This window comes from Chrysochloris asiatica, unplaced genomic scaffold (genome assembly GCF_000296735.1).
Source record: "Chrysochloris asiatica unplaced genomic scaffold, ChrAsi1.0 scaffold00040, whole genome shotgun sequence".
Lineage (NCBI taxonomy): Eukaryota > Metazoa > Chordata > Mammalia > Afrosoricida > Chrysochloridae > Chrysochloris > Chrysochloris asiatica.
Genome location: NW_006408558.1, coordinates 16,676,317 through 16,702,709, shown reverse-complemented (window position 1 = coordinate 16,702,709; position 26,393 = coordinate 16,676,317). Strand labels below are relative to the sequence as shown.

Genomic DNA, 26,393 nt, shown 5'->3' with positions numbered 1-26,393 from the left:
ACACTGATCCGTTGGTTCTTTTGGCAGTCCATAGCACTTTCAATATTCTCCTCCAACACCACAACTCAAAGGCATCAATTTCTCTATGGCTTCCGAAGTTACTGCCCATCTTTCACACACATACGAGGTCAATGAAAATGCCACGGCTTGGGTCAGGCGCACCTTAGTCCTCAAACTATTATCTTTGCTCTTCAACACTTTAAAGAAGCCTTGTGCAACACAGCTGCCTCATGGCAATACTTGGTTTGATTCCTTGACGGCTGCTTCTATGTGTGTTGATGGTTGATCTGAGCAAAACGAAGTCCTTGACAACTCCAATCTTTTCCCCATTTATATGGATGTTGCTTATTGGTCCAGTGGTGAGGATTTTGTCTTCTTTACATTGAGGTGCAATCCATACCGACGGCCGTGCTCTTTCATCTTCATCAGTAACTATTTTAAGTCCTCTTTGCTTTCTTCACGCAAGCTTGTATATATCATCTGCATATCACAGGTTGTTAATGAGTCTTCCTTCAATCCTGATGCCACGTTTTTCTTCATAGAACCCAGCTTCTCGGATTATTTGCTCAGCATACAGGATGAAAAAGTATGGTGAAAGAATACAACCCTGTCTTACACCTTTCCTAATTTTAAAACATTTAGTGTTCCCATGTTCTGTTCGAACAACTGCCTCTTGGTGCATGTACAGGTTCCTCATGAGCACAATTAAGTGTTCAGGAATACTCATACTTCACTTGTCCATAGTTTGTCATGATCCACACAATCGAAAGCATTTTCATAGTCAATAAGGCACAGGTAAACATCTTTCTGGTATTCTCTGCTTTTAGCCGAGAGCCACCTGATGTCAGCAATGACATCCCTCGTTCTACGCCCCTTTCTGAATCTGGTTTGTTCCTCTTGTAGTTCTCTGTCAGTGTTCGTTTGCAGCTGTTTTTGGATTTTCTTTAGCAAATTTTCACTTGTATGAGATATTAATGATATTGTCCGATGACTTCTTTAGAATGGGTACAATTCTAGGGGAATGGGGACTCTTCTAGTTGGTGGGCCAGGCAGTCGTCTAATGAATTTCTTGGCATAGATGAGCGAGTGCTGCCATTCGTAAGGCTTTTGGTGAGTGTGGCACTGTGGGTAAATGAGCTGGACTGCAAGGTTGCTTTGCACCTCAAGGTCAGAGGTTCAAGTTCACTAGCTGCTCCTCGGAAGCCCTATACAGGGTGGCTATGAGTAGGGACTGACTGGACGGCACTTAACAACAACAACCCCTCTGAAGTGGACCACTTCTTTCTTCTTAGTCTTCAGTCTGGAAGCTCGACTGAAATCTGTCCACCACAAGTGACCCTGCTGGTATTTGAAGCACTGGTGGCGTAGCCGCCAGCATCACAGTGACACGTGAGTCACCACACCGTACAACAGACTGTGCGGTAGTGTCAGAGAAACACAAATTACAACCACAATGAGATGTTACTTCACAACTATCAGAGTGGCTGAAATTACCCAAAGCCCCGACTCCAAGTGTTGGTGTCTGGGCAATGCAGGATCTCTGTCCGACGGGTTCTTGTTGGTAAGTGCCATCAAGTCAGTTCTGACTCACAGGGACCCCGTGTAGGGTTTCCGAGGAGCGGCTGGTGGGTTTTACTGCTGACCTTGTGGTTAGCAGTCTAGTGCTGATCCTACAGCGCCACACCAGGAGTCCCAGGTCACCCCAAATACTGCCCTACAGAATGCCAGCCAACTCATGCCCCTTCACACTGCATGCCCCTAACATCCTGGTGGTGTTAATTAGGGTGCTTTTTAGACCATCCTCTAAGTGGCCAGCAGACCACCAGGAGGTGTGTCGCTGTAGGATCAGCACTGGACTGTTAACCTCAGGTCAGCAGTTCAAACCCACCAGGCGCTCCTCTGAAACCTTATACAGATTGGCTAGGAGTTGGAACCAACTCGACAGCACTTAACAGCAGGTTGCCAACTCCCTCGGTGAATACATAAACATGAAGAGCATTGTTTCGATATGTCTTTCAGGGAGGGTATCCACGTGTGGCACTGTAGGGTCTCAGCACTGGACTGCTAACCTTGGAAACCCTAGATGGTCAGTGAGCCAGAACTGACCCGACGCCACGTAACAACAATTCATATAGCTAAGTGTTCGGCTGCTGACCAAAAGGTCAATGGTTCAAACCTACCAGCCTCTCCAAGGGAGGGAGCTGCGCCAGTCTACTTCCGTAAAGGCTTATCAGCTCGGGAACCCTCTGGCCGGAGACATTTCTCCTGTGTCTCGTGCGATCACGAATTGTGAATTCAGTTAGGAACTTTACAGGGGCCACACTAACTGCCAGTAGGGCCATTCTGCTCCGTCCTATTGGATCACTGTAAACTGGGATCGAATCGAGGGGACAGGTTTTTGGGTTTATGACACAGTGATTAATATGCTTACCTACTACTAACCGGAAGGCTGGCAGTTCAAACCTAGCAGCCACTCCATGAGAGAAAGATGTGGGTGCCTTGGGAGTCATCTGGGGCAGTTCTCCTCTGAACTTTGTGTTGCCCTGGGTCCAAATGGACTCCACAGCAACCCACCTGTTGGGATCTGGGACACGTGTATTTTCAGTCACTAAGTAAATGACAACTGAAGACATTTGACATTTTTATTCATCTTTACTTTTGAAACAGAACCAAAATACAGTCAACTAACTAACCACTGCTGGTGCCTAGAAACACGTTTAACCCCATGTTACAAACAACAACAGAATGTGTAGCAAGAACTGTCCAGAAGATCGTGCAATCCCAGAGCCTTTCCTCAATTCAAACAGAAACTCTGAACCAGCGAGAACTCGAGGCCCACAGCTGGGCTCTGCTGGTGGGGACCTGATGCTGAGCTGCCTCCAGGGGCCTTGGACACATGGGCCACTCAGGTGACCCTGGGGGGTGGCCACAGGGCAGATTCTCTGGGGCATGCATGCAGGAAGTTTCCAGAGAGATTAAACAGTATCCTAATGGACCTTTTGGAGACAAACTTCATTTCCAAATCATTTGATTATACAAAACCCAAGAGAATTCCATGTGGACAGGTTCCCACCCCGCCAGAGGAGGAAGTCAGTGGGCGGGACTTCCCTTCTCTTCACTGCTCAGGGTCCTTCTGTGAGGGGACTTTGCCCTGAAGACCCTAGTTGCTGATACAAACCTGGCCTTCCGCCCATATGCCACCTTCCCAAGCTCCAGGTTTCCTTTTCCGCAGGTGCTCCTATTCCATATTTAGTCCTTTAGACTTGAACTCGATGTGGAGAATCTGGGACAGACATCTTCCAAACTCCTCCAGGATCCTCTGCTCTGCCAGGCACTGGGAGCAGTGCTCCTTCTCGGCCTCCTCCCCCTGGGCTAGCAGGCAGGCGCAGGTGGTCTCCACCACCTCCCGGGAGATGCAGGTGAACGGCTGCCTGCAGACAGACAGACAGACGGGAAGGTCACCGCCAGGCGCGCATGCCCACGGATGCCATGCCAATGCATCAGCTACATCCCAAGGCTGAGAACCTGCGGCCCTGCAATGACCACACGGAGGACAGCTTTTAGAAGCAGCACAGAGCAGGCTGGGCAGCCCACATGGCCTCCACGTCCCTCTAACACGAACACATTAGGAGGCCTTGAGGACCCTAGGCACAGGGTGGGCACTTAAGACAATCCGCTGCTTACTGCCCGCAGGGCCCTCTGGGGCGTCTCAGGATGGCTTTGGCACAGCCCCCTGGAGACAAATTACATCTCGTCTTGCAGGGCCAGCTGCAGTAGTCACAGGAAAATTGGATAAACCATTGAAAATGGAGCTAAGGGATAGGATTGGGTCAATGTCTACGTAAAGACAATTCAGGAATTGTGAAAAGACTGTGGAATCTTAGGGTGGCTCGAGCAGCTAGGCACCTGGCTACTACTTACAAGGTTGGAGGTTCGAGTCCACCTGGAGGCACCTTGGAAGAAAGACCTGGCAACCTACGTCTGTAAGGTGGCAGTCCTGCAAACCCTGCACAGCATCCATCTGCTGACCTTTACGATGAGAGATTAGAGCTGACCTAGGGCCAGGGGAGTCCTGGCCTCCCCAACAGTCAGCCGGATGTGCCGGACACAGGCCAGTTTCAGGGACAGCCCTCGCGGTCACCCAGGACTCAAGCATACAGCTTTGGTCAGTTTTTACTGACCGAGAGCCCTGTAGGCTCCAGCGATGGGCATTCCTGATGTCCCTCTAGCAAATAAGCACAAGCTTAGCTTTGCAAGGTGTTGCTAATGAACAACATCAGCCACTTTGTCGTGGCATGACAGGCGCGCTCTGTTTATTGTGCTTTGCAGATGTGACTTTTTATTCACGCACAGACTTAATGACGGCGGCCATCCTGCTGCGTCAGGTAAGTCTGTCGGCGCCATTTCCCCAATGTTACGTGCTCAGTGTCTGTGCCACAGCTTGAACATTCTCACAATTTTTCAAACGGCTTGACAATGCTGTTGCCCACTACAGGCCATGGTCAGCATCCCTCCTCTGTGATGTGGACAGAACCTTCACTCTATTGTGGTGCTGTGGACCTGAGCCACAGTATCTCGGAAGCAAGCCTGTATACTGAACTTAACGACAATTTTAAATGAATGAATCTTGTCTCGTTCACAGAAACAGGATTACTTCAAGTTTGAGAACTATGGGATTATACTGGGGCCTCCGATTACCCCACTGCTCTGGGAAGGCAGAGTCTAAAATCCCTCGGTCCCTGGCTGCTCCTGGCCAGTGAGAGTTCTGGCATTATCCCGAGTCCTGCATGCCTGCTCATGGTCCACACCACCTGGGCAATGAGGACAAAGAGGCCGGGCTTCGGGAACAAACAGGGGGACACACAGGTTCCGGCAGCAGGGCCTGTAGTAAACAAGAAGCTTGGGGTACAGGTCGGTCCCTCTCCTGGCCCCTGATCCCGTCCCTGCAGGCCTATCCTCTCCAACACACCTGTGTGGGTACCCACCTATCTTTCCTGGACTTGGGGGGTCCCGAGAATTTGCATGGTGATAAAGGATGGCTGCCTTCCAGCCCCCCGATTTCCATGTTGTTCTGCAGGCTCATGAGGGTTTTGTGTTCTGGGCTTTCCTCATAATTTTTGCAGCCAATGCATTTGCAGATCGAAGAACACATAATCTTGGCCTAGGAATATAGAACGCACCCACCAAATTAGGTCAGCCAGCACACCAGGGGTTGTCATAGGCAGCAAGGCTGACAAATTCTGCTTGGGTCTTAAAGAATTCTTTGTTTATACGTGTGGAATCGGGGCACGGAATGTGGGTGGAATCTGCCAATTTTCAGATAAATGGAGCAGAAGCTGCCAACCTAGGGGCCGTGAGTCAGGGAGGAGCAGTTCCCATTGCTTCCCCTTCCCCCCAGTCAATCAGATGCCTTGGGCCAGGCATCCACTGCCCACCGAGAACATCCGTTCTGCTCAGTGAGGGGCACGTGCAGCCACCTTGGGAGCCACCCAACGTCAGACACAAAGACACAGCAAGCTGGTACCCTCCCGCTCCACACCAGGTTCGGTTTTATGTTTGGAAAATGAATGCTGGTTCACCTGGGCGCTCTTTCTCAGTGGCAGCCAACTTTTACTTTGTAGTTGCTCAGGCCCGCGATGCCCGTGCGGCCTGCCTGCTGACTCACCTCGTAGCAATCACAGTAGTTCTTGAGGCAGCCGGACCTCTTGCAGTTGCAGCCTTTGTTGGGCCACGGCTTGGCCTCAGCCAGTCTCCCCAGGCCGATCTTTGGTTGAAACACTTCTGGGTTTCGATCAAGACACGCCTAAGACAGAAAACATTTACCTCCATAGAGACACGCTTTCTTATTCGAAAGTAATGTCTCATCAACCTGTCATCATTCAACACAGCTGTGATCTCCCAAGGAGCCACCAGCAACCGGCCTCTCCTCCCATCGTTAAGAAGGTGGCTCTGACCCTTGATTGTGCTAGTCCACACTGAAAGGACAGGGCAGCACTGCCCCCTAGGGCTACCAAGAAGAGTCTGGTGTGGCACTGCAGGGTAAGCACTGGACTGACAGCTGAAGCCCACCAGCCGCTCCGTGGAAACGCTATACAGGGTTGTTGAGTCAGAACCAACTTCATAGCACTTAATAACAACAACAACTTGGCCCATCTTTTCCTCACAGTGTGGCAGGTGGGTTGGAACTGACGACGTTTCTGTTAGCCGCCGTAGGGCTTCCCACTGAAGGCTGCCATTGTTCCTCCAAACTTGGCTGTGAAAATGAGCATCTAAGTCAGGTGTGAGTCCACGGCAGGCCACGCTGCACAGACCCATCTCCCAGCATGTCTTCAACAGCTGCTCCTTTGAGAGTTGAGACTTTGACGCTGTACCAATAGCTTGCACATGTGAAAACATTCCCCATGTGCCGGCGTCTTTCTCTGCCATTTACACGGGTTATCTCATCCAGCCCTTGCGGCAACCTTGTAAAGTACATGTGATGGTTGCTACCTCCATCTTGCACATAAAGAAACAGAGGCACGGAGAGGGTAGACATCTTGGCCAAGATGGTAAGTGACAGGATTTGGCTCTCTGCCACTGGGCTGTTTTCTCACACAACACACACAGTTGTTGGTTCTGCTTGTGTGTTTCTTGTAGTTTTCCTATCTACCTACCTACTTTATCCATTCATCCAATTAACCCCACCTACCCACCCACCCATTCATCCACCCATCTATACAGATGCATACATAGTTTTGAGTTTTGATGTGACTCATTGCTCACTGTAAAGATTCCAACAATAAAGAATTCAAAGTGGAGGGGCCCCCTGCCTTCCTCTGTGCTATCAGATACCACAGTCCTGTCATTGCAGAAGCTTCTACTGGACAGTGCTGGCCTGGAGTGGACTCACAGAGAGTGACGTGTGAAGAATATGTACACTTGCACACACCCAGGTTCCCAGTACTCCAGCTCGGGCAGAGGTAATTTCCAGCGCCCCCAGCAGCCCACATGACTTCTTCAGCAGTGCACCCCCCGTCACACACACACAAGAGCCCCAGGCCACCATCTATCTCTAAGACGTCACGCAGTAGGGCCTCCGGGCCTGGCTCTTTCGTTCTGGTTTCTGTCTGAGATTCGACCTCCTTGGCCTGTACAGCTGCGCCTCTTTCCTGTTCACTGCGTGTTCTAATCCACTGTAGACAGCAGACCACAGTGAGCGTTTGGGATGCTCTCAGTTTGGGCCTCTTATGAATATAACTGCTCTGAACATTCTTCGATAGGTCTCTTGGTGGACATTAACATTGATTTCTTCTGCTGGTTATATTTTTAGAAGTGGAATTGCTGAATATGCAATTCCATTTCTAAAAATATGCAAAGGTTTAACTTCAGTTGTTGTTGGTGGTGGTGTTAAGTACTGTGGAGTTGGTTCTGACTCATGGTGACCCTGCACAGGGTGTCCGAGGCTGTCAATCTTTACAGGAGCAGAACGCCTCCTCTTGCTTCCATGGAACAGCTGGTAGTTTCGAACTGCTCATCTTGAGTTTGGCAGCCCGACTCATAACCACACCACTACCTGAGCCCTTGCCAAATACTTTCGCAAAGTGGTCACAACCCGTTCGCATTCTGTCAGACCAGTACTTTCAGCGCAGCTTGTCCTCTCCACCCCTGAAGAAGCTGCCACTGAGAACACTCACGTGTACAGACAGCCGGGGTTTCGTGGGTCTTAGGTATCTGGCTGTTCAGGGTCGAGATTTTTCAAGGAATTGCCCATAGTTCAAAAGGAAAATTAACTATTTTAGACAGACAACATAAGCAGACCATGCCTATCTGTTGTGTTGACAGGAGAATCTGAAGTCTACACTTGATGATCCTCCTGGGAGCTCCACTGGGCAGGGGACATGGGCTCCCTGGGAATAGGCTGATGGCCAGAACCTAGCTGTCCCTCTGGTCTCCTGCCTCTAGCCTCCCGCAGAGGGGCCTCCAGGACCCCCTTCCAGGAAAGCCTAGGTTCTCCTTAATCTAGACTTGCATCTTTTAAAAATCTTATAAACCAGGGCAGGAGGTTTGTAACATTTTTTAAAAAGTAACAGTTCAGCTTTCGCCCAGCTCTCCGCAGACAGACCTCTTGACCTTCTCAGACTACACTGTTCCACCTCAGGCTCATCTGCCCCGTCCTATGTACCACATTTCTAAGGCCCAAGACAAGGCCGAGTGAGCTCTGCTGGGCTGCCCTTCCTCTTCCTGCATCCTTCCCCTCCCCATTGCTGGTCAACACCCTCACTCTCCGAAAGAGAGTCATTGCCTAGCTTCAAAACTTTGGGCTTTCCCAGAATGGACCTGGGCGAGCTTGGGAGATAGCCAGAGGAACACTGCAAGCACTTGTCAGCGTTTCTTCAGTGCATTCACTGCATTCCAGAGCCTTGTTACCTTGATGGCCTTAAACCTTTCAATTTCATGACGTAAATTGCTGCCACAATTGTTGTAGTTGCAGTTGTTGCAATAGTCCCCGCTGGCGAAGCAGTCATTGTACCTGTAGGAGAAGAGCAGAGTGTCAAGGGCACAAAGTCCGGCGTCACGCTGGCGAAGGAACAGAGACGTGCAGGAATGAGCCGGGGGCACAGCCCTGATTCTTCTTGGTGTCGGTGCCCCTTCGCCTGGGAGAATGTTCTCCAGCAACTGACATGCCCAATACACAGGCTGGCAGAATGCAACCCCTTCCTGACCCATGTGCCTTGGTGGCCATTGTCCCTACTCCTAAATGCCCATCAGAGTTTCCCAGGAGCACCAGAAGCTAGTGGGTAGGAGCCACATCCCCATCTGTAGACACAGCGGGAGGTGAGGTCACTTCTTGGCTGGGAGGGGAGCCTGGCCTGTCCTTTACCAACAAACTTTGTTTCTGTGTCACGGAGGGAAGAGAAGGACAAGTGCTGGGCCATTCCTTCTCTGCCATGGCTGTGATGCCAGGGCTCTTCATGAGCAGGGATGCAGGTGGAGTCCCTGGGGGGCCTGAAAGCAGAACGGCATTCCCAAACGGCTCAGTGTCTGCAACCATTAACTGCTTCACGCTGTCCTGAGGTTTTCATAGGTTTTTTTCAGCCTGAGCAGGGATAAGACCCTTGCCTTAACGCAGGTAGAAACTCTAAGCAAGAATTCCTAACAGTCTACCTGCAACCTGCACCCCAGAGAGGCCTTGGGAAGTAAGCCAGCCTCTCTGAGACCTCAGATGGTAACAAACTCAGAAGGGTTTGAGCCTCAGGGGAAAACCCCTGTTTTAATTGGAACCTGTCTCTCATCATCTCAAAGCAGGATCCACTGAAAAGACCACCGTCAGTGGCAGCTTGGGTGGGTGAACTAGAAAAGCAAATGCACTCCACAGAAGGGAATGTGGGCAGATCCCCCTCAGAGCCTCTCAGAGCTTGAAGTGAGAGCAGAAAAGGAAATTTCTGAGACTCCTTCACAGGCTGGGCTAAAGGGTAGGAGGTAGGAAAAGGAAGGGCAGAGGCTGGGAGGAGAGGACTTGGGGAAGCAGCTCCCAAAGACAGGGTCCCCTGCAGTGGGTGAGGGGAGGTACAGGCTGAATCTAGTCCCCAGGCTCCCTCCCACTCCCAGTGGCAGAGGATGGAGACTGCTCTCAGGGTTAAAACCAGGGAGGGCTGAGATGTTAACGTGAACAAAGGAAGGAAAGTGACTGCTGAGACCACCCCACCTCTGCCTTGCCTTCCCTTATTCAGCTCCTAGAATTCCACAAGGAAATTGGAAACGCTCTCTTTGAGGAGTCTGATGCTGAGGTTTCCCAGTGAAATGGTCTGGCCATGGTACCTTCTGATGAAGCCACTGTGAGCAAACACCCACCTCCCCCCAGCACTAGGGACGTCCAGTAAGCATATGCCTCAGCCTTAAACAGGAAACCAGCAAACATACTGGGAATCTCCCAACATCACGGAGTCCTAGTGTGGCACTTTAGGATCAACACTGGACTGCTAATCACAAGGTCAGCGGTTCAAGCTCACCAGCTGCTCCTAGGAAACCCTTTACAGGGTCTCTCTGAGTCAGAACCGACCAGATGGCTTTTAACAACAACAGCAAAAGTATGTTGTTGTTGTCAAGTCAGTTCCAAGTCAGCAACCCTGTATTGGGTTTCCAAGGAGCAACTGGTGGGTTAGAACTGTTGACCTTGCAGTTAACAGTCCAGTGCTCATTCTACAGCGCCACACCAGGATTTCAAAGGATATGTTGTTATTGTTGTTAAGTGCCGTCAAGTCAGTTCCGACCCACAGTGACCCTGTATAGGGTTTCCAAGGAGCAGCTGGTGAGCTTGAACCACCAACCTTGCAGTTCAACCCACAGCGCCACACCAGGACATATAGGTGACCAAATTAAAAGTCTGCCAAGGCCAAGGACAAAAGGTGAAAGAGAACAAAGTCAAGACATACCATTATAAAATTCAGAATACTGGAAAAAGAAAACAGATCATAGAAGTTTCCAGAAAGAATAAAACAAGTTTCATACAATGGATCAAGAAAACAAAAGATGCAAAAATTTCAATACAACAGCTGAAGCTCCTCAAATAAAAATGTTGTAATACTTTCAAAATTTGGAGAATTCTTTCCAACACAAAGTTATACTCCTAGTACAAATTGCCATCTGAATGTGGGGTGAAGATAAACGAACACATTTTCAGAAGTGTGTGGAAGCTACTGGAGGATTTGCTGTCCCCAGACAAGGCAGCGCATTGAACGAGAAGTATCCAGAACCTAGGGAAACCAAACGCAAGGAAAAAGCAAGGGGAGAGATGAGGATGGTGGCCGAGGGTGAGATGAGCTGAGAGCCTGGGCATCAACCCCTCCGGAGTGGACATGTCGAAAGGCTTCTTCAAAGCAAATGTATTTGGGCATGCTAAGAAGAGAGGTTAGGATTACGTTAACAACCTGCTACCTGCAGATGACAGAACGCTGTGTGCTGGATGCAAGGAGGACTTGAAGCACTTACTGATGATGATCAAAGACTTTAGTATGGACTACACCTCAACAACTGGACCACTGAGCAACATCAAGACAAACAGGGAAAGGGTCCGGTGGTCTAGGGTTTCATTTTACTTGGATCCACAGTCCAGGCCCATGGAAGCAGCAGTCAAGATATTAAACAAAATACTGCATTGGGCAAATCCGATAGCCTCATATACATGTGAAAGTTGGACAATGAATAAGGAGGACTGTAGAAGAGCCGAGAAATTTAAATCAATGTGTTGGAGAAGAATATTGTGTTGGAAGAAGTACAGAGAATACTGTGTTGGAAGAAGTACAGAGAATATTGTGTTGGAAGAAGTACAGCCAGGATGTTCCTTACAAGCGATGATGACAAGACTTCATCTCTCCTACTTCGGATGTGTAATCAGGAGGAACCAGCTCCAGGAGAAAGACATCATGCTTGGTAAATTATAACGTCATCAAAAAGCAGGAAGACCCTTAACTGACACAGTGACTGCCACAAGGGGCTGAGGATGGTGTGGGACTGAGCAGCGTTTAGTTTTGTTGCATGAGGGGTCTCTATGAGTTGGAACGGACTCACTGGCACCTAACACCAACCACATGTGCATAGAGAACTAAGTGCTAAGTCTATAACTTGAGGGAGAAAGTTAATAAGCGCAGTAAGAGAAAAGGAATCATGTCTCAGAGGCAACTCAAGTTTTCATAAAGCATAAAGACTTACTGTCAATTTAACCAAGCATATCTCAAGTTTGGAAAAAGTTTATCTCACGTGTATGTTGACAGAGGAATTATGATGGGGAGGGAAGAAATGTCAAAAAAAAAGCTAAATCCACATCATCCACGGTACGGAAACTATGATGCGCAGTTGAGTCCTTTCCTACTCATAGCCACCCCGATAGGGTTTCTGAGGAGTGGCTGGTAGGTAAGTTCGAATGCCAACCTCACATTTCAAACTGACCGTGTGGTTCAGTACCTATCCTACAGCACCACAACAGAAACAACACACCATGCCACAACTGAATGGGCAGCAAGCAGCTGCTATTTAGATTTGTGACAACAAAAACTCCAATCAAAAGACTTAAAGACTTGAACGTTCGTGGGAAGCAGAAAAGAAGAAATAATTGTCACTGAAGTGTATTTTTGCCCCAAGGCTTGCAGAACGATTTGGCTCTTTACACGGTGTGTGTGTAACTTAGTTCAAAACAAAAATTAAACTAAAGAGTAATAAAGAATGAAATGAAATATGAAGAAATTAGGTCCAAAGTACTGCACATAAAGAGGCTAAAATGTAGAAGAGATGTTGTTAACAGGTCACTGGCTTATGGGCATTACAGAAGCAGAGAAGACAGAAAGGGTGGAAGAGGTACATTTTGGGTGATAATATCTGAATTTTCTATAGCTGCTGTAATCGTGGGTCCTCAGACTTAAGAACCAAGTGTGGGGCTGTAGGGCAGTGATGCAAACTCACCGGCTGCTCCTCGGAAACTCTCTGCAGGGTAGCTACGACAGCACTTAACAACAACAACAATAGTGAAATCCAAGAAATCGATGTAAAAACTTAAAACACCAGAGGAAAAAAGATAATCTTAAAATCAACCAGGGAGAAAAGATGGATTACCTACACTGAAAGCCGACTTCTTGTTAGAAATAATGAACCTCAGTACAATAGTGTCTTCAGACCATCGAGAGAAATCAGTCAAACTAGAATTTTATACCTAGTAAAACCTGCAATATACAGATGATACAACCTTGCTTGCTGAAAGTGAAGAGGACTTAAAATATTTACTGATAAAAATCAAAGAGCACAGCCTTCGGTATGGATTGCATCTCAATGTAAATAAAGAAAAAATCCTCACCACTGGACCAATAAATAACATTCTTATCAATGGAGAAAAGATTGAAGTTGTCAAGGACTTTATTCTTCTTGGATCAACTATCAACACTCATGGAAGTAGCAGTCAAGAGATCAGACGACGTATTGCTTTAGGCAAATCTGCTGCACAAGACCTTTTTAAAGTGTTGAAGAGCAAAGATGTCAGCTTGAGGACTAAGGTGCACCTGACCCAAGCCATGGTATTTTCAATAACCTCATATGCATGCGAAAGCTGGACAGTGAATAAGGAAGATCGTATGAGTTATGGTGTTGGAGGAGAATATTGAAAGTACCATGGACTGCCAAAAGAACCAATAGATTCGTTTTGGAAGAAGTGCAGCCAGAGTGCTCCTTGGAGGCCAGGATGGCTAAGCTTCGTCTTTCATACTTGGGACTTATTGTCAGGAGAGACCAGTCGCTGGACAAGGGTATCATGTTTGGTAAGGTGGAGGGTCAGAGAAAAAGAGGAAGACCCCCAGCGAGATGGATTGGCATAGATGGACTGACTCAAGCGTGCCAACAGTAGTGAGGTTGGCCCAGGATCAGACACAGTATTTCCTTCTGCTGTGTATAAGGTCGCTATGAGTTGGTACTGGCTTGATGGCACCTAACAACAACAAATGCTTAGGGTATTGTTCTTTCTGTGACCTAGGACATTTTTTACCACTTTCATCGATTTGTAATTTGGACCTTTCAGTACAGTTGCTCAGAGTCCCACTCTGTAGAGATGATCATTTGGTTTTCTCTGACCCTCCATCTTACCAAACATGACATCCTTCTCCAGTGACTGTTCTCTCCTGACAATATGTCCCAAGTAGGAGAGACGAAGGATTATTTAGGCCTATGTGTCAAAGTATCCAAATATATATGTATATATATGTGCGTGTGTGTGTGTGTATAAATATAGCATTTTAAAACATTTTCATGGCTAATTTTGTATTATGCTGTGGTCAGATAGTGTAGTGTCTATGATATCAGTCCTTTGAAACTAGTAATCCTAAGGTAAAGAAAAGGAGCTCTGGTAGCGTAGTGGTTACGAATTGGGCTGCGAACCGCAAGGTCAGTAGTTCGAAACTACCAGCTGTTCCGCAGGAGAAAGAGGAGGCTTTGTGTTCCCATAAAGATTTACAGCCTTGGAAACCCTGTGCAGGGTCACTATGAGTCGGAATCGACTTGACGGCACTTAACAACAACAAGGTAAAGAAACACTACAGTGAAAATGACAAAGTACTTCCAGTGAAAAAGAACCAAATAGATGTTTTAAGAAATGAGAACCAGGTGGGGGAAGGAGAGGAGTGAATAGCAGTCAATCCTGCTGACGGTTGGTACCATGGATATTACCACGTAATAACAAGAAACAGATGTTTTCAATCTTTTATGAAACTGCCCATAGACCTATTCATTCATTCCATGGAGACACTTGAACTTTTAGAAAATAACCATACAACTGTTACCAAAATCTCGTGAATTTGGTGTTAGGTGCCATGGAGTCAGTTCCGACTCATAGCGACCCCACGCACAACAAAATGAAGCTCTGCCCAGCCCTGGGCCATCCTCACAATTGTTTTATTTGAGTCCGTTGTTGCAGCCACTGGGCCAGTCCATCTTGTTGGGGCGTCTCCTCTTTTTCACTGACCCTTCACTTTGACAAGCATGATGTCCTTCTCCAGGGACTGGTAAGTGTGGCCATCCTTACTTCCAAAGAGCACTCTGGCTGCACCTCTTCCAACACAGATCTATTGGTTCTTTTGGCAGCCCATGATACTTTCAATATTCTCCTCCAACACCATAACTTAAGTGCATCAATTCTTCTACGGTCTTCCTTATTCACTGTCCAGCTTTCACATGCAAATGAGGTTATTGAAAATACCATGGCTTGGGTCAGGGGCACCTTAGTCCTCAAGCTGACTGCTCTTGAAAGGCAATATATCCTTTGATTTCTTGACTGCTGCTTCCATGAGTGTTGATAGTTGATCCAAACAGAATGAAGTCCTGGACAACTTCAATCATTTCCCCTTTTATCATGATGTTATTTATTGGTCTAGTGCTGAGGATTTTGTTTTCTTTACGTGAAGGTGCAAATGAAGGCTGTAGTCTGTGATCTGCATCAGTATTTTATTTCTCTTCGCTTTCAGCTAGCAAAGTTGTAATTATTTGCATATCATAGCTTGTTAATGAATCTTCCTCCAATCCTGATCTCATGAAATGTTTTTCTGTTGTTAAGTGCCTTGAGTTGATTCTAACTCATAGCCACCCTGTATAGGGTTTTCAGGGAGTGGCTGGTGGGTTTGAACTGTCAACTATGTAGTTCAGTGTTTATTCTACAGTGCCACACCAGGACTCTAAAAATTCTAAACCAAAGACAAACAAGCTAAAAGCACAGTCATATAAACACACACACACACACACACACACACAATCCAAAATAACCAAGTTGTGTTTATCCCAGGAATCCCAAGTATGCAAGCATTAAGGAATGTATAAAAGCGATTTTTCACATTAGTATATTAAAGTATAAACAGCACGCACTCAGCATTTCTCAAGCTGAACAAACTGAAGAAAGAGCTCAAGCCTGGATTTGCAATACTGAAGGATTCTATGTGCAAAATATTCAATGATGCAAAAAGGATCAAAATAAGATGGAAGGAATACACAGTCATTGTACCAAAGAGAAACGGGTCATGTTCAACCATTTCAAGAGGCAGCATCCGATCAAGAACCAATGGCACTAAAGGAAGGAGTCCACGCTGCACTGAAGGCATTGGCAAAGAACAAGGAACTGGGAATTGATGGAAAACAATTCAACAAACTAATGAAGCACCAGAAGCTTTCACTCATCTAGGCTGCTACCTGGCCAACCCACTGGAGGCGACCCATATTTGTGCCATTTCAAAGAGAGCAAAGATGTCAGCTTGAGGACTAAGGTGCGCCTGACCCAAGCCATGGTGTTTTCAATAACCTGATGTGGATGCGAAAGCTGGACAGTGAATAAGGAAGATCGTAGAAGAATTGATGCCTTTGAATTGTGGTGTTGGAGGAGAATACTGAAAGTGCCATGGACTGCCAAAAGAACCAATAGATCTGTTTTGGAAGAAGTGCAGCCAGAGTGCTCCTTGGAGGCCAAGATGGCTAAACTTCGTCTCTCATACTTTGGACATATTGTCAGAAGGGAACAGTCGCTCGAGAAGGATATCATGCTGCATAAGATGGAGGGTCAGAGAAAAAGAGGAAGACCCCCAACGAGATGGATTGGCCAAGTGGCATCATTGATGGACTCAGGTGTGGTAGCGGTAGTGAGGTTGCCCAGGATCGGACATTGTTTCGTTCTGCTGTGCATGGGGTCGCTATGAGTCGCTTTCAACTTGATGGCACCTGACAACAACAACAAAGAGAGGTGACCCAGTGAACGACGGATATCATAGAAAAATATTATTCATATCATATGCAAGTTACATTTCACCAGAGATAATTCAAACCCAGCTGCAACAGCACATCAAAAGGGTTGTAGTTGTTGTTAAGTGCCATTGAGGTGCTTCCAACTCATAGCAACCCTGTACAGGGTTTCCGAGGAGCAGATGGTGGATTTGAATTGCTGACCTTGTGGTTCGCATTCCAGTGCTGATCCTATAGCTCGACACCAGGAGTCCACATCAACAAGGAGCTGCCAGAAATTCAAATCAGATTCAGAAGAGAATGTGGAACAAGTGACATCATTTCTTATGTCTAGTGGATGTTGGCTGGAAGTGAATATCAGAAAGCTGTTTACTTGTGCTTTATTGGCTATGCAAAGGCATTCCACTGTGTAAATCACAACAAATCATGAATAACAATGTGAAGAATTGGTATTACAGAGCACTTAATTATGCTCCTGAGGAACCTATACGTAGACCAAGAGGCAGTCATTAGACTACAACTGAATAGATGGGGACACTGAATGGTTGAAAACCTGTGTGCCAGGGTTGTATCCTTTCACCATACTTATTCAATCTGTATGCTGGATCATATGAAGAAGCATGTGGCATCAGGATTGGAGGAAGACTCATCAACAACCTGCGATATGCAGATGATACAACCTTGCTTGTGGGAAGAGAAGAGGACTTGAAATATTTACTGATGGAGATCAAAGAGCACAGCTTTCAGTATGGATTATGCCTCAATATAAAGAAAACAAAAATCTTTCCAACTGGACCAATAAATAACATAATAAATGGAGAAAGATTTAAGTTGTCAAAGATTTCATTTTGCTTGGACCCACATTCAATGTTCATGGAAGTAGCAGTCAAGAAACTATGTTGTTGTTGTTGTTAGGTGCCATTGAGTCGGTGCCGACTCATAGTGACCTTATGCACAGCAGAACGAAACACTGCCCGACCCTGGGCCAACCTCACTACTGTGGCCACAATTGAGCCTATTGATGCTGCTGCTTGGCTAATCCATCTCGTTGGGGGTCTTCCTCTTTTCTGACCCTCCACCTTACAAAACATGATATCCTTCTTCAGTGACTGGCCACCCCCTGACAATATGTCCCAAGTATGAGAGATGAAGTTTGGCCATCCTGGCCTCCAATGAGCACTGTGGCTGCAATTCTTCCAACACAGATCTGTTGGGTCTATGGGCAGCCCATGGCACTTTCAATAGTCTCCTCCAACACCATAACTCAAAAGCATCAATTCTTCTATATATTCATCAATGCATATGAGGTTATTGAAAACACCACAGCTTGAGTCAGGAGCACCTTAGTCCTCAAGCTGACATCTTTGCTCTTCAACACTTTAAAAAGGTCTTGTGCAGCAGATTTGCCTAATGCTATACGTCATTTAATTTCTTGACTGCTGCTTCTGTGAGTGTTGATGGTTGATCCAAGAAGAATGAAGTCCTTGACAACTTCAATCTACCTAAAATTAAACAAAATAAAATCTGTGCAATACATTTCAAAAGTTTAAAACAAATTGTATGAAGAAAATATAAATAAACCTTAACTGAAAGACATTTGTTATTGCTGTCGGTCAGTTTGTCATATGCTGGTGTTACTTGCGTGTTGCTGTGATGCTGGAAACTGTTTTAAATATCACCAGGGTCACCCATGGTAGGTGGACAGGTTTCAGGTACGCTTCCAGACTAAGACAGACTCGGAAAAAGAAGAAGCGGACCACTTCTGAATGGTTAGTCACTGGAAACCTTACAACTAGCAGCTGGAACAGTGTCAGACAGAGCGCCGGAAGATGAGCCCCTCAGGTTGGAAGGCACTCAAAGTACGACTGGGGAGGAGCTGCCCTTTCAAAGCAGAGTTGACTGTGATGATGGAGTGAAGCTGTCAGGAACTTCAGTTTCTGATGGGGACAACTAAAAATAACAAGCAACAGCTGCAAACACCCATGAATAATCGGAGTATGGAACGTACCAAGTATGAATCTAGGAAAATTGGAAGTTGTCAAAAATGAAAAGGAATGCACGAAGACTGGTATCCTAGGCATTAATGAGCTGAAATGGACTGGTACCGACCATTCTGAATCTGGCAATCACATGGTTTACTATGCTGGAAACGACACACTGAAGATGAATGACGTCACATTCACCGTCAGAAAGAACACCTCAAGATGTGTGTTGAAGTGTAGCGCTGCCGATGACAGAACAGCATCCATACAGCTCTGAGGAAGACCACGGAGGGCCACTAGTATTCACACTTCTGCAAGTTACCAGGAGAGACCAGTCTCTGGAGAAAGACATCATGCTGGGTAAAGGGGAGGGTCAGCAAAAAAGAGGAGGTCCCCTAACGAGATGGGTTGGCACAGTGGCAGCAGAAATGAGCTCAAAGGTAGTAATGACTATTAGGTGCTGCGGGCAGTGTTACGTTCTGTGCATTAAGTCGCTGAAGGTCGCTGCGAGTCGGGATTGAGTTGATGACACCTAACAACAACAAATCTTTATGGGAACAGAAAGCCCCATCTTCCTCCCATGGAGGAGCTGGTGAGTTCGAACTGCAAACCATGTGGGCAGCACAGTCCAATGCAGAGCCTACAAAATCACTAGGGCTCCTTTCCACAAGTATTGGGATCAGGATTTACAAAACCTATTTCTAGAGCACACAGTTCAATCCGTATTGCATTTCAATATGAATATTTTCCCTTTTCCTAAAGATTATTATTTTGTAACAGCTGCTTAATGTTTCATACCTTATATTTGTCAATTAATGATTCACCTGTTGCTGCTTGTAGAGAATACTTTTAATTTTAATAATTACAGGTGAAAGTGAAGTGAAAATGCTTATAAATATTTTTTTGGATAGTTTTCCTTTAAATAAATTTCTAAGAACATAATAGTATAAAACTATCAAATGACGTTGAGACACAATTACAAATTATTTTCCAAAAGTGTGGTATCTATATTTTCAGAAATAAAGTATTCCACTTCCAAATGCCATTTAAAGATCAAAAAATAAATGAGGAAATAAAAGAGCTGACAGAAAACTACAAAGAGCAGTTAGAGAAGACAAAACTAAATACTAGGGCAAAGACCTGGAGTTCGACATTAAAGAGATCTAAGTGAAGAGATCTGTCATGTTCATAGACGAAATTCCATCCGCAGCGTGTGTCAATTACTTAACAAGGCGAATCATCCTGTTCAGTACAATTCTAGTCAAAATCTCTAAATTCCTGGGAGAGGCAAGCCCCCTCCAGATATTATGACTTGTACAAGACTTACAGTCTCTGAGATGCGGTGGGGTCGTGTGTGGAGAAGGGCAAGAGCCCACCCCTGGCCCATGTGCACACCAAACCTCGAAATCAGTGGGCACAATAGAATAGTGCTCAGAAAGGTAGAAATATAATTGGATGTCTGCCAAATGCCATCTGCAGACACCAACTCCAGGTGCATTAAGACCTCAATGGTGGAAAACAATCTCACACTCTAGTGAGCCATCTATGTAACCCTAGGTGCTGTGGCTGGGTGTCAACAAGGCACAATACACAATACACAACCACAAGTGATCTTTCTGAGTACATGAAATTACACACTTCCTTTCATCCCAAGTCATGGCTCATTGAAGCCCTGAGTACGGCGTGATCACCAGACCTCACACCATGTAGTAGGTGCTGGACAGAGCGAGGTCAATCAGACACACACCATCAATGTTTTAATGAACTCATTACAAAACACTCCTGTGCTGAAAACAGAGAACTTAGCAAGCAGGGCGTGTACATCAGTGATGGAAAGATATACTTGAAAAGGCTGAAACCATTTTTAATTGTCAATATATGCTCAATAAAATCATCACACAAAAAATGTAACTTTGTGAACTCAATTTACATCCATGCCATTTGACTTGTCCAAATTAATTTCATCATTTAAAAAGAACGCTTAACTTCCCGTGGCTAATGGAATCACAACTACAAAAGGTTGTCAAATATCTGATTGAAGATTTAGGGGGCCACCAAGAGAGGAGCTGAGAAGTGGGGCTCTGGGGAGGAGACAGGGGAAGGGGAGAGATGTCAGAGTGGGAGGCTGTCTCCACTTGGACGACTGGAGATTAGTCAGTTATGGTGGCTTCCAGGAGACTGGGGAACGGAGGCTGGGAGGGCAGGGAAGAGCCCAGATGCAGTAATTTTTGCCCGTGTGTGTATGTGTGTGTGTGTGTGTGTATTACTTATGTATTACTTTATCTTTAAAAATACAGTGATTTGTTTCTCTTTCTTCATGGCCAATTAACAATAGTCCTTCTTATCTTTATCCAGTAAAGACCTCCATTCAAGTGGTACAAAAGCATCCTAAGAGAATTAGAGCCTGTTGCCTTGGTTACGCAACTTCATTGCGGGGAGTAAAAAGGGACAGAAAACTACACGTTATTAATGGTGATTAGAGCCCACTCACTCGTGAACAAGCAACGAGAACCTAATCCTTAATCTGGGAACTGTTTCAAGGCAAGAAGCTCTTCCTGAGACTTCTGTGCTGAGGACAGTCAGTGAGCTTCAAGGGCTCCCTCACTCTGTCCCCAGTGACATTGTGAACCTTGCTGTAGGCTTCACAGGTTGTTTGATCTCCTCGTCGCCCACACCCAAGCAGCAGCTCAGCAGTTCTGTCTCCAGGGGCCCCTCTAGACCCTTCTTCTACCTTGTCCTGTGCGGCTCTCCAAGTACCCAGCAGGGCAGGCCCTTCTGGTGTGGCAACTCCACACGGATCCCCGGCTTCTAATTCCTCCTCACCAGAGCCGCTTTTGAAATCTGCCGGGACATCTCATGTGGTCTCCAGCATTCAGAGAGGCACGTGAAGTAGAGCCACAGAGCAGACCAACGAGAGCTCAGTATCCTCACACATTACCCCCTGAGACTGTGACATTACTCCTCCTCCCCTCCCCCCACACACATCTGTGGGTTCAGTTTTGTGGACAAAGTTTCCCGGGCTTCAGGATTTTACCCACATCATGGTTCCGCCAACAGAACTCGGTCTCAGGAGGTCTGCAATGGAAAGACTGTGTGCAGCTGAGGTTAGGTTGTTAAATGCTCTTCCAGAGTGTCCCTTCCAGCTATGTGGGTGGGCGAAAGGGCAGGAGATACGGAGCCCATAGCAGAGCTGAGAGCAGCCCCAACAGCAACATGGAGGTTTGGGAGGCTGGTAGAGAGCTGGAGACCGGTACTCCTGATCTTGGCCATCCTCCTGCTCCTGGCTCAAGCCCTGCCACCCTCTGACTGCTCTGTCTGGGAGCTGGCATTCCTGAGGGACAATTGTTTTGAGGACCCAGAGTTTCCAATCTGGTTCAAGTTTTACAAAATAGAGTAAACCAATTCATCAACCTTACACAAAATAATTAATAACTGTTGTTGTTGTTGTCAGGTGCCATCGAGTCGGAACCGACTCATAGCGACCCCATGCACAGCAGAACGAAACAATGTCGGATCCTGGGCCAACCTCACTACCGCCGCCACACTTGAGTCCATCAATGATGCCACCTGGCCAATCCATCTCGTTGGGGGTCTTCCTCTTTTTCTCCAGCGACTGTTCCCTCCTGACAATATGTCCAAAGTATGAGAGACAAAGTTTAGCCATCCTGGCCTCCAAGAAGCACTCTGGCTGCACTTCTTCCAACACAGATCTATTGGTTCTTTGGGCAGTCCATGGCACTTTTAGTATTCTCCTCCAACATCATACCTCAAAAGCATCAATTCTTATACGGTCTTCCTTATTCACTGTTCAGCTTTCACATGCATACGAAGATATTGAAAATACCATGGTTTGGGTCAGGCACACCTTAGTCCTCAAGCTGACATCTTTGCTCTTCAACACTTTAAACAGGTCTTGTGCAACAGATTTGCCCAGTGCAATACGTCGTCTGATCTCTTGACTGCTGCTTCCGCAAATGTTGATAGTTGATCCAAGAAGAATGAAGTCCTTGACAACTTCAATCTTTTCTCCGTTGATAAGAATGTTGTTTATTGGTCCAGTGGTGAGGATTTTTGTTTTCTTGACATTGAGATGTAATCCATACCGAAGGCTGTGCTCTTTGATCTTCATCAGTAAATGTTTTAAGTCCTCTTCACTTCCAGCAAGCAAGGTTGTATCATCTGCATATCACAGGATGTTAATGAGTCTTCCTCCAATCCTGATGCCACGTTTTTCTTCATAGAACCCAGCTTCTCTGATTATTTGCTCAGCATACAGGTTGAATAAGTATGGTGACAGAACACAACCTTGCCATATACCTTTCCCAATTTTAAAACATTCAGTGTTCCCATGTTCTGTTCGAACAACTGCGGCCACCACTCATCTATCTGTCGTGCTGTGGTGGCTTGAGTTGCTGTGATTCTGAGGGCTGTGCCACGGGTGTTTTAAATAACCAGCAGGGAAACCCATGGTGGACGGGTTTCAGATGAGCTTCCAGACAAAGACAGACTAGGAAGAAAGAGTGACGAACTACTTCGGAATCGCTAGTCACTGAAAACCCTATGACTAGCAAAGAATAACTAACTAAGGACATAGAAATGACACAGTGCTCAACAATGACACACAAGACGATGATGCTGCAAGAGTCACTAAGTCAGCTGGCCAAGGTGGTGTCACAAGTCCCAAAGCAGGCTTACACCGCAAGTGTGGCGTCACATTGTTCTGGTCTGCGCCAACAATGCTGGATGCAAGATTGCTGAGTGCCGACTGCACCGTGGGCACCACTGGTCACTTCACTTGGTTTAGACTCGGCTGGCTTACTCACTTCTAACAACCTTAAGTCTTATTGAACAGCGAAGGGTTTGCGGTTACTCACAATTTCAGACACTGGGATTCGGTACAGTTACATGGCTTTTTAGACTTTGAGTCCCGTGAACTAAGAGCTACTCTATAAAGATTAAAAAAGAAAATGTATTCAGATGGTTGCTCTTGGAAACAGAAGTCGCTAAGTAGCTGGCATTTCTGAACAGTTACTGAAAAGTGCCAACACCTGACAGGCCTAGGGGCTATCTACAGGTGCCCGATGGTGACCTGGGAGAGGTAAGGCCATCTCCCATGGTGCAGGCCTGCTGTTCCGGGTGCAGCTGTGTACCTGGGTGGGGGCCCTCTTCCTCCCCTGGCCTGTTTCAAGCTCTATTTTGTGTATGCTCGCCACCCACCAAATGGCTCTTGTTTTAATATTTCCCCAAATCTGGACACTACTGGAAAGTCTGAATTATGAGCAGCGGGAAGCCCATCATCTGTATTCTGTTGTGCCCATGTTAGAGCTGAGAGTGTGGTCTGAGGACTCCATGTCAGTGAAGGAAGGTCACGTAACAACCATGCAGACACTTGGAGGTTAGCCCATCAGGGGAGGAAGAAGAGGGCTGGTACCAAGTCGGCGGATGGTGCTAGGTGTGAGCAGAAGTTGAAGGTTAGAAAGTCAGGAAGGCTTCCTAAGCCTTGCTTAGGAGCAGTGGTCACTGGGGGCCAGAGAAGCTGGTCAGGTTAGGGAGAAGGAGACGCCTGGTACAGATCCCTGTGGAGTGGGCACCTATGAGCATTGGACGGAGCTCCTTGATTGGCTGGGGCAGGCAGTGTCTCTGTGGGGCACCAGCCACCTCCGCACGAGGACCACATCTGGCCTTGGATTTCCTATGGGAACTGGGCCACAATTCATGCCAGTGTGAGTGTGAGTGTGCCTTTGTGCTATCTGCTATGGGGTTAGGGTTGATGCCCTCACCCTTGTCCTGGGGTCAGGGCCCTCACACCCCAACAGGCTGCTGGGATGGATGTCTGCCCTAAATCCTCCCTTGGCCCATCCTTCTGTCTGCTCTGTGTGGCTCCCCACCTGTGCCCCCCAGTGGAAGCAGCTACGGAGACAGGCTGCTCCTGGTTGAGTCTGGACAAACCATCTCACTGAGTGCTGGGGCCATGTGGGATCCATCTGGCCTGATTCTGCCTCTCACTGAGAGGTGGTGGTCCACCTCTGCTGGGGGGTGCTCCACCCACGGGCACTCAGATGAAGCCTGAGCCTGACCGACCAGGGAAGGAGGGTAGCTTGGCACATATCTATGGTGTGCGGGGCATCCTGGGAGTCCCTGGGCAGCCAGGATGCTGAAAAGAACTTTGGGAACATCAAAACTGTGTTCTTAAAAAACGCTGCTGCATGTCCCAGAGGAGCCCACCAAGCATGTGGGGACATGAGGTGTAGCCCATCAAGGACTCGAGAGCAGCTGTGGCCCATAGTCACCCTTCAGGTCTGGAACTGGACTCAGTTTTCAGCCAGACAATGGACAGGGGGAAAAGGGGGAAGTAACACCAGGGAGGAGGCGCCCCTCAGAAGCCCCAGCCGTCAGAGATCCAGAGGGCAGTGTCTACCCCTGGACAGAGCTGAGACGGGTCAGGAAAGAAGGAAGGATGGACACAGGAGACACAGAGAAGACGTGAGATGGAATAAAATGCGTCCGAATTGTTGAACATGAAACTGAAGTCCCCCAGTTTACAATCAAAGCTGTGTTTTAAAACGGTTAAAAAGAAAACCTAGAGTGGGCCCAAACGTTGCTGACCGTCCGAACCATAGGCTCTGAGGATCAGACTTTAGCCACCTAGCAGACATAGCAAAATGTCCCTTATCTGATTATTCAGTTATGCTGGTTAGTAATTACATACATGAGCCCTGGATACCCACAGATAAATGTAAAAACCTTCCCTAAAAGCCGAGACTGTAAATTCCAAAAAGGCAAAGTTTTTCCCAAAAAAAAAAAAAAAAAAAAAAAGCTAAAGAGGATAGAGAGAAACTCCGTTAACTGATGGTATGTGGAGGGGATTATAATCAATGTAATGAAACAAGGTATATGAATGTTTGAATGTGAAACCGATGATGTGCCCTGAAAACTTTCACTCAATCCACAATAAAAACCTTAAAAAATAGCCTTATTCTTTGTCACTAACCATTTCTACTTGGTGGCCATGTAGAAAAAGGCCGCATGATCTTTTCTGGCTCCACTCAATGTCTACGAGACCTTGCTTCCTTTGCTTGCATCCCATCAACTCTTTCCCTCATCCTATTTACTGCAGCAAATCTCCTTAGTTGATGAGATTGTGTTTCTCTCCCTCTAAGGCCTCCCTATCCCGAATGGTCTGTCACTGTCTACCTTTAAAGCCTTTCTCTTCCTCTATTCTCTAAATAATGATGGGGCTAAGTTATACCCAAAGCTCACCGTTTAGAATATTTCCTCAGTAAAACCACCAAACAAAAATACCATTTTAAAAGGTGTAATTTTTTTTTACTTTTAGAATGTAAGCTCCTCAAGAGCAGGGACAATGTTTTCTGTATGTTCTGTTGTGCCTAGTACACTGTCAATGCTCAATAAATATTGACGATGGGAGGCAGTGAGTCTTGATGATCGAGTAAGAAACTGAAAATCCTAAATACTGTTTATTGCTTGTTCCATGTGACCTCAGATTAAATTGGGAAATATCAGCCCTTTTGGACAACTGTCCCAAATATTATCTTCAAATAAAAGTGCAATGGAGAAAACAAAAAACAAAACAAAACAAAAAACCTTAAAAAAAAAAAGAGAACCCAAGACGTCACGTAAGTCAGCTGGCCACGTGTTAATGCTGACCGGACAGGCGTGTGCAATGATGAAGAACCCTAGAGCCAGACGACTCGCTTCTGGAGGAGGCGCACCACAGCCAGCCTTCGAGATGCGAGGCTGCGATGGCTCCCGAGGGAGCTGCAGTTGTAAGAACAGCGTGAGCAAGGCCTCCACCTTGGGAGGGAGTACGGGGCAGGTGACACACACCACGGGTCTAGTACTCTCTGACTACGAGGCGCCCAAGGAGGTGGACTGACGCAGTGGCTTCAACAAGGGCTCAGACACAACGCTTGTGAGGACGGCGCAGGACCAGGCAGCGTTCCTTCTGCTGTGCACAGGGTGCTATGAGTCGGCAGCGACTAGGCAGCACCTAACAACAACAACAACACTGCCTTGGTGTGAAGCTGAACATTATTAAAGAGTGGGCAGCTTGACTGTTGAGCCCGGTGGCTCGGAAGAGCGTTATAATTGAGCTCACAATGAGATATGGTCTCATCTGTACGAAAACCACTCCCAGGGACAAGGACTCAACTATTC

At 46.8% G+C, this 26,393-nt stretch overlaps 1 protein-coding gene across 1 annotated transcript in view; it reads right to left on the bottom strand.

The window, feature by feature from the left end:
• Nucleotides 1-3,238: 3,238 nt before the first annotated feature.
• MTL5 (metallothionein-like 5, testis-specific (tesmin)) overlaps nt 3,239-26,393 on the bottom strand; it is a 50,853-nt gene continuing 27,698 nt past the window's right edge. Inside the window, exons 6-9 of the mRNA XM_006860827.1 lie at nt 8,407-8,509; nt 5,666-5,803; nt 4,986-5,161; nt 3,239-3,431 (exon numbers count right to left, since the gene is read on the bottom strand). Of these exons, the coding sequence (XP_006860889.1) occupies nt 3,239-3,431; nt 4,986-5,161; nt 5,666-5,803; nt 8,407-8,509 (610 nt within the window). The remainder of the gene's footprint in view (nt 3,432-4,985; nt 5,162-5,665; nt 5,804-8,406; nt 8,510-26,393) is intronic.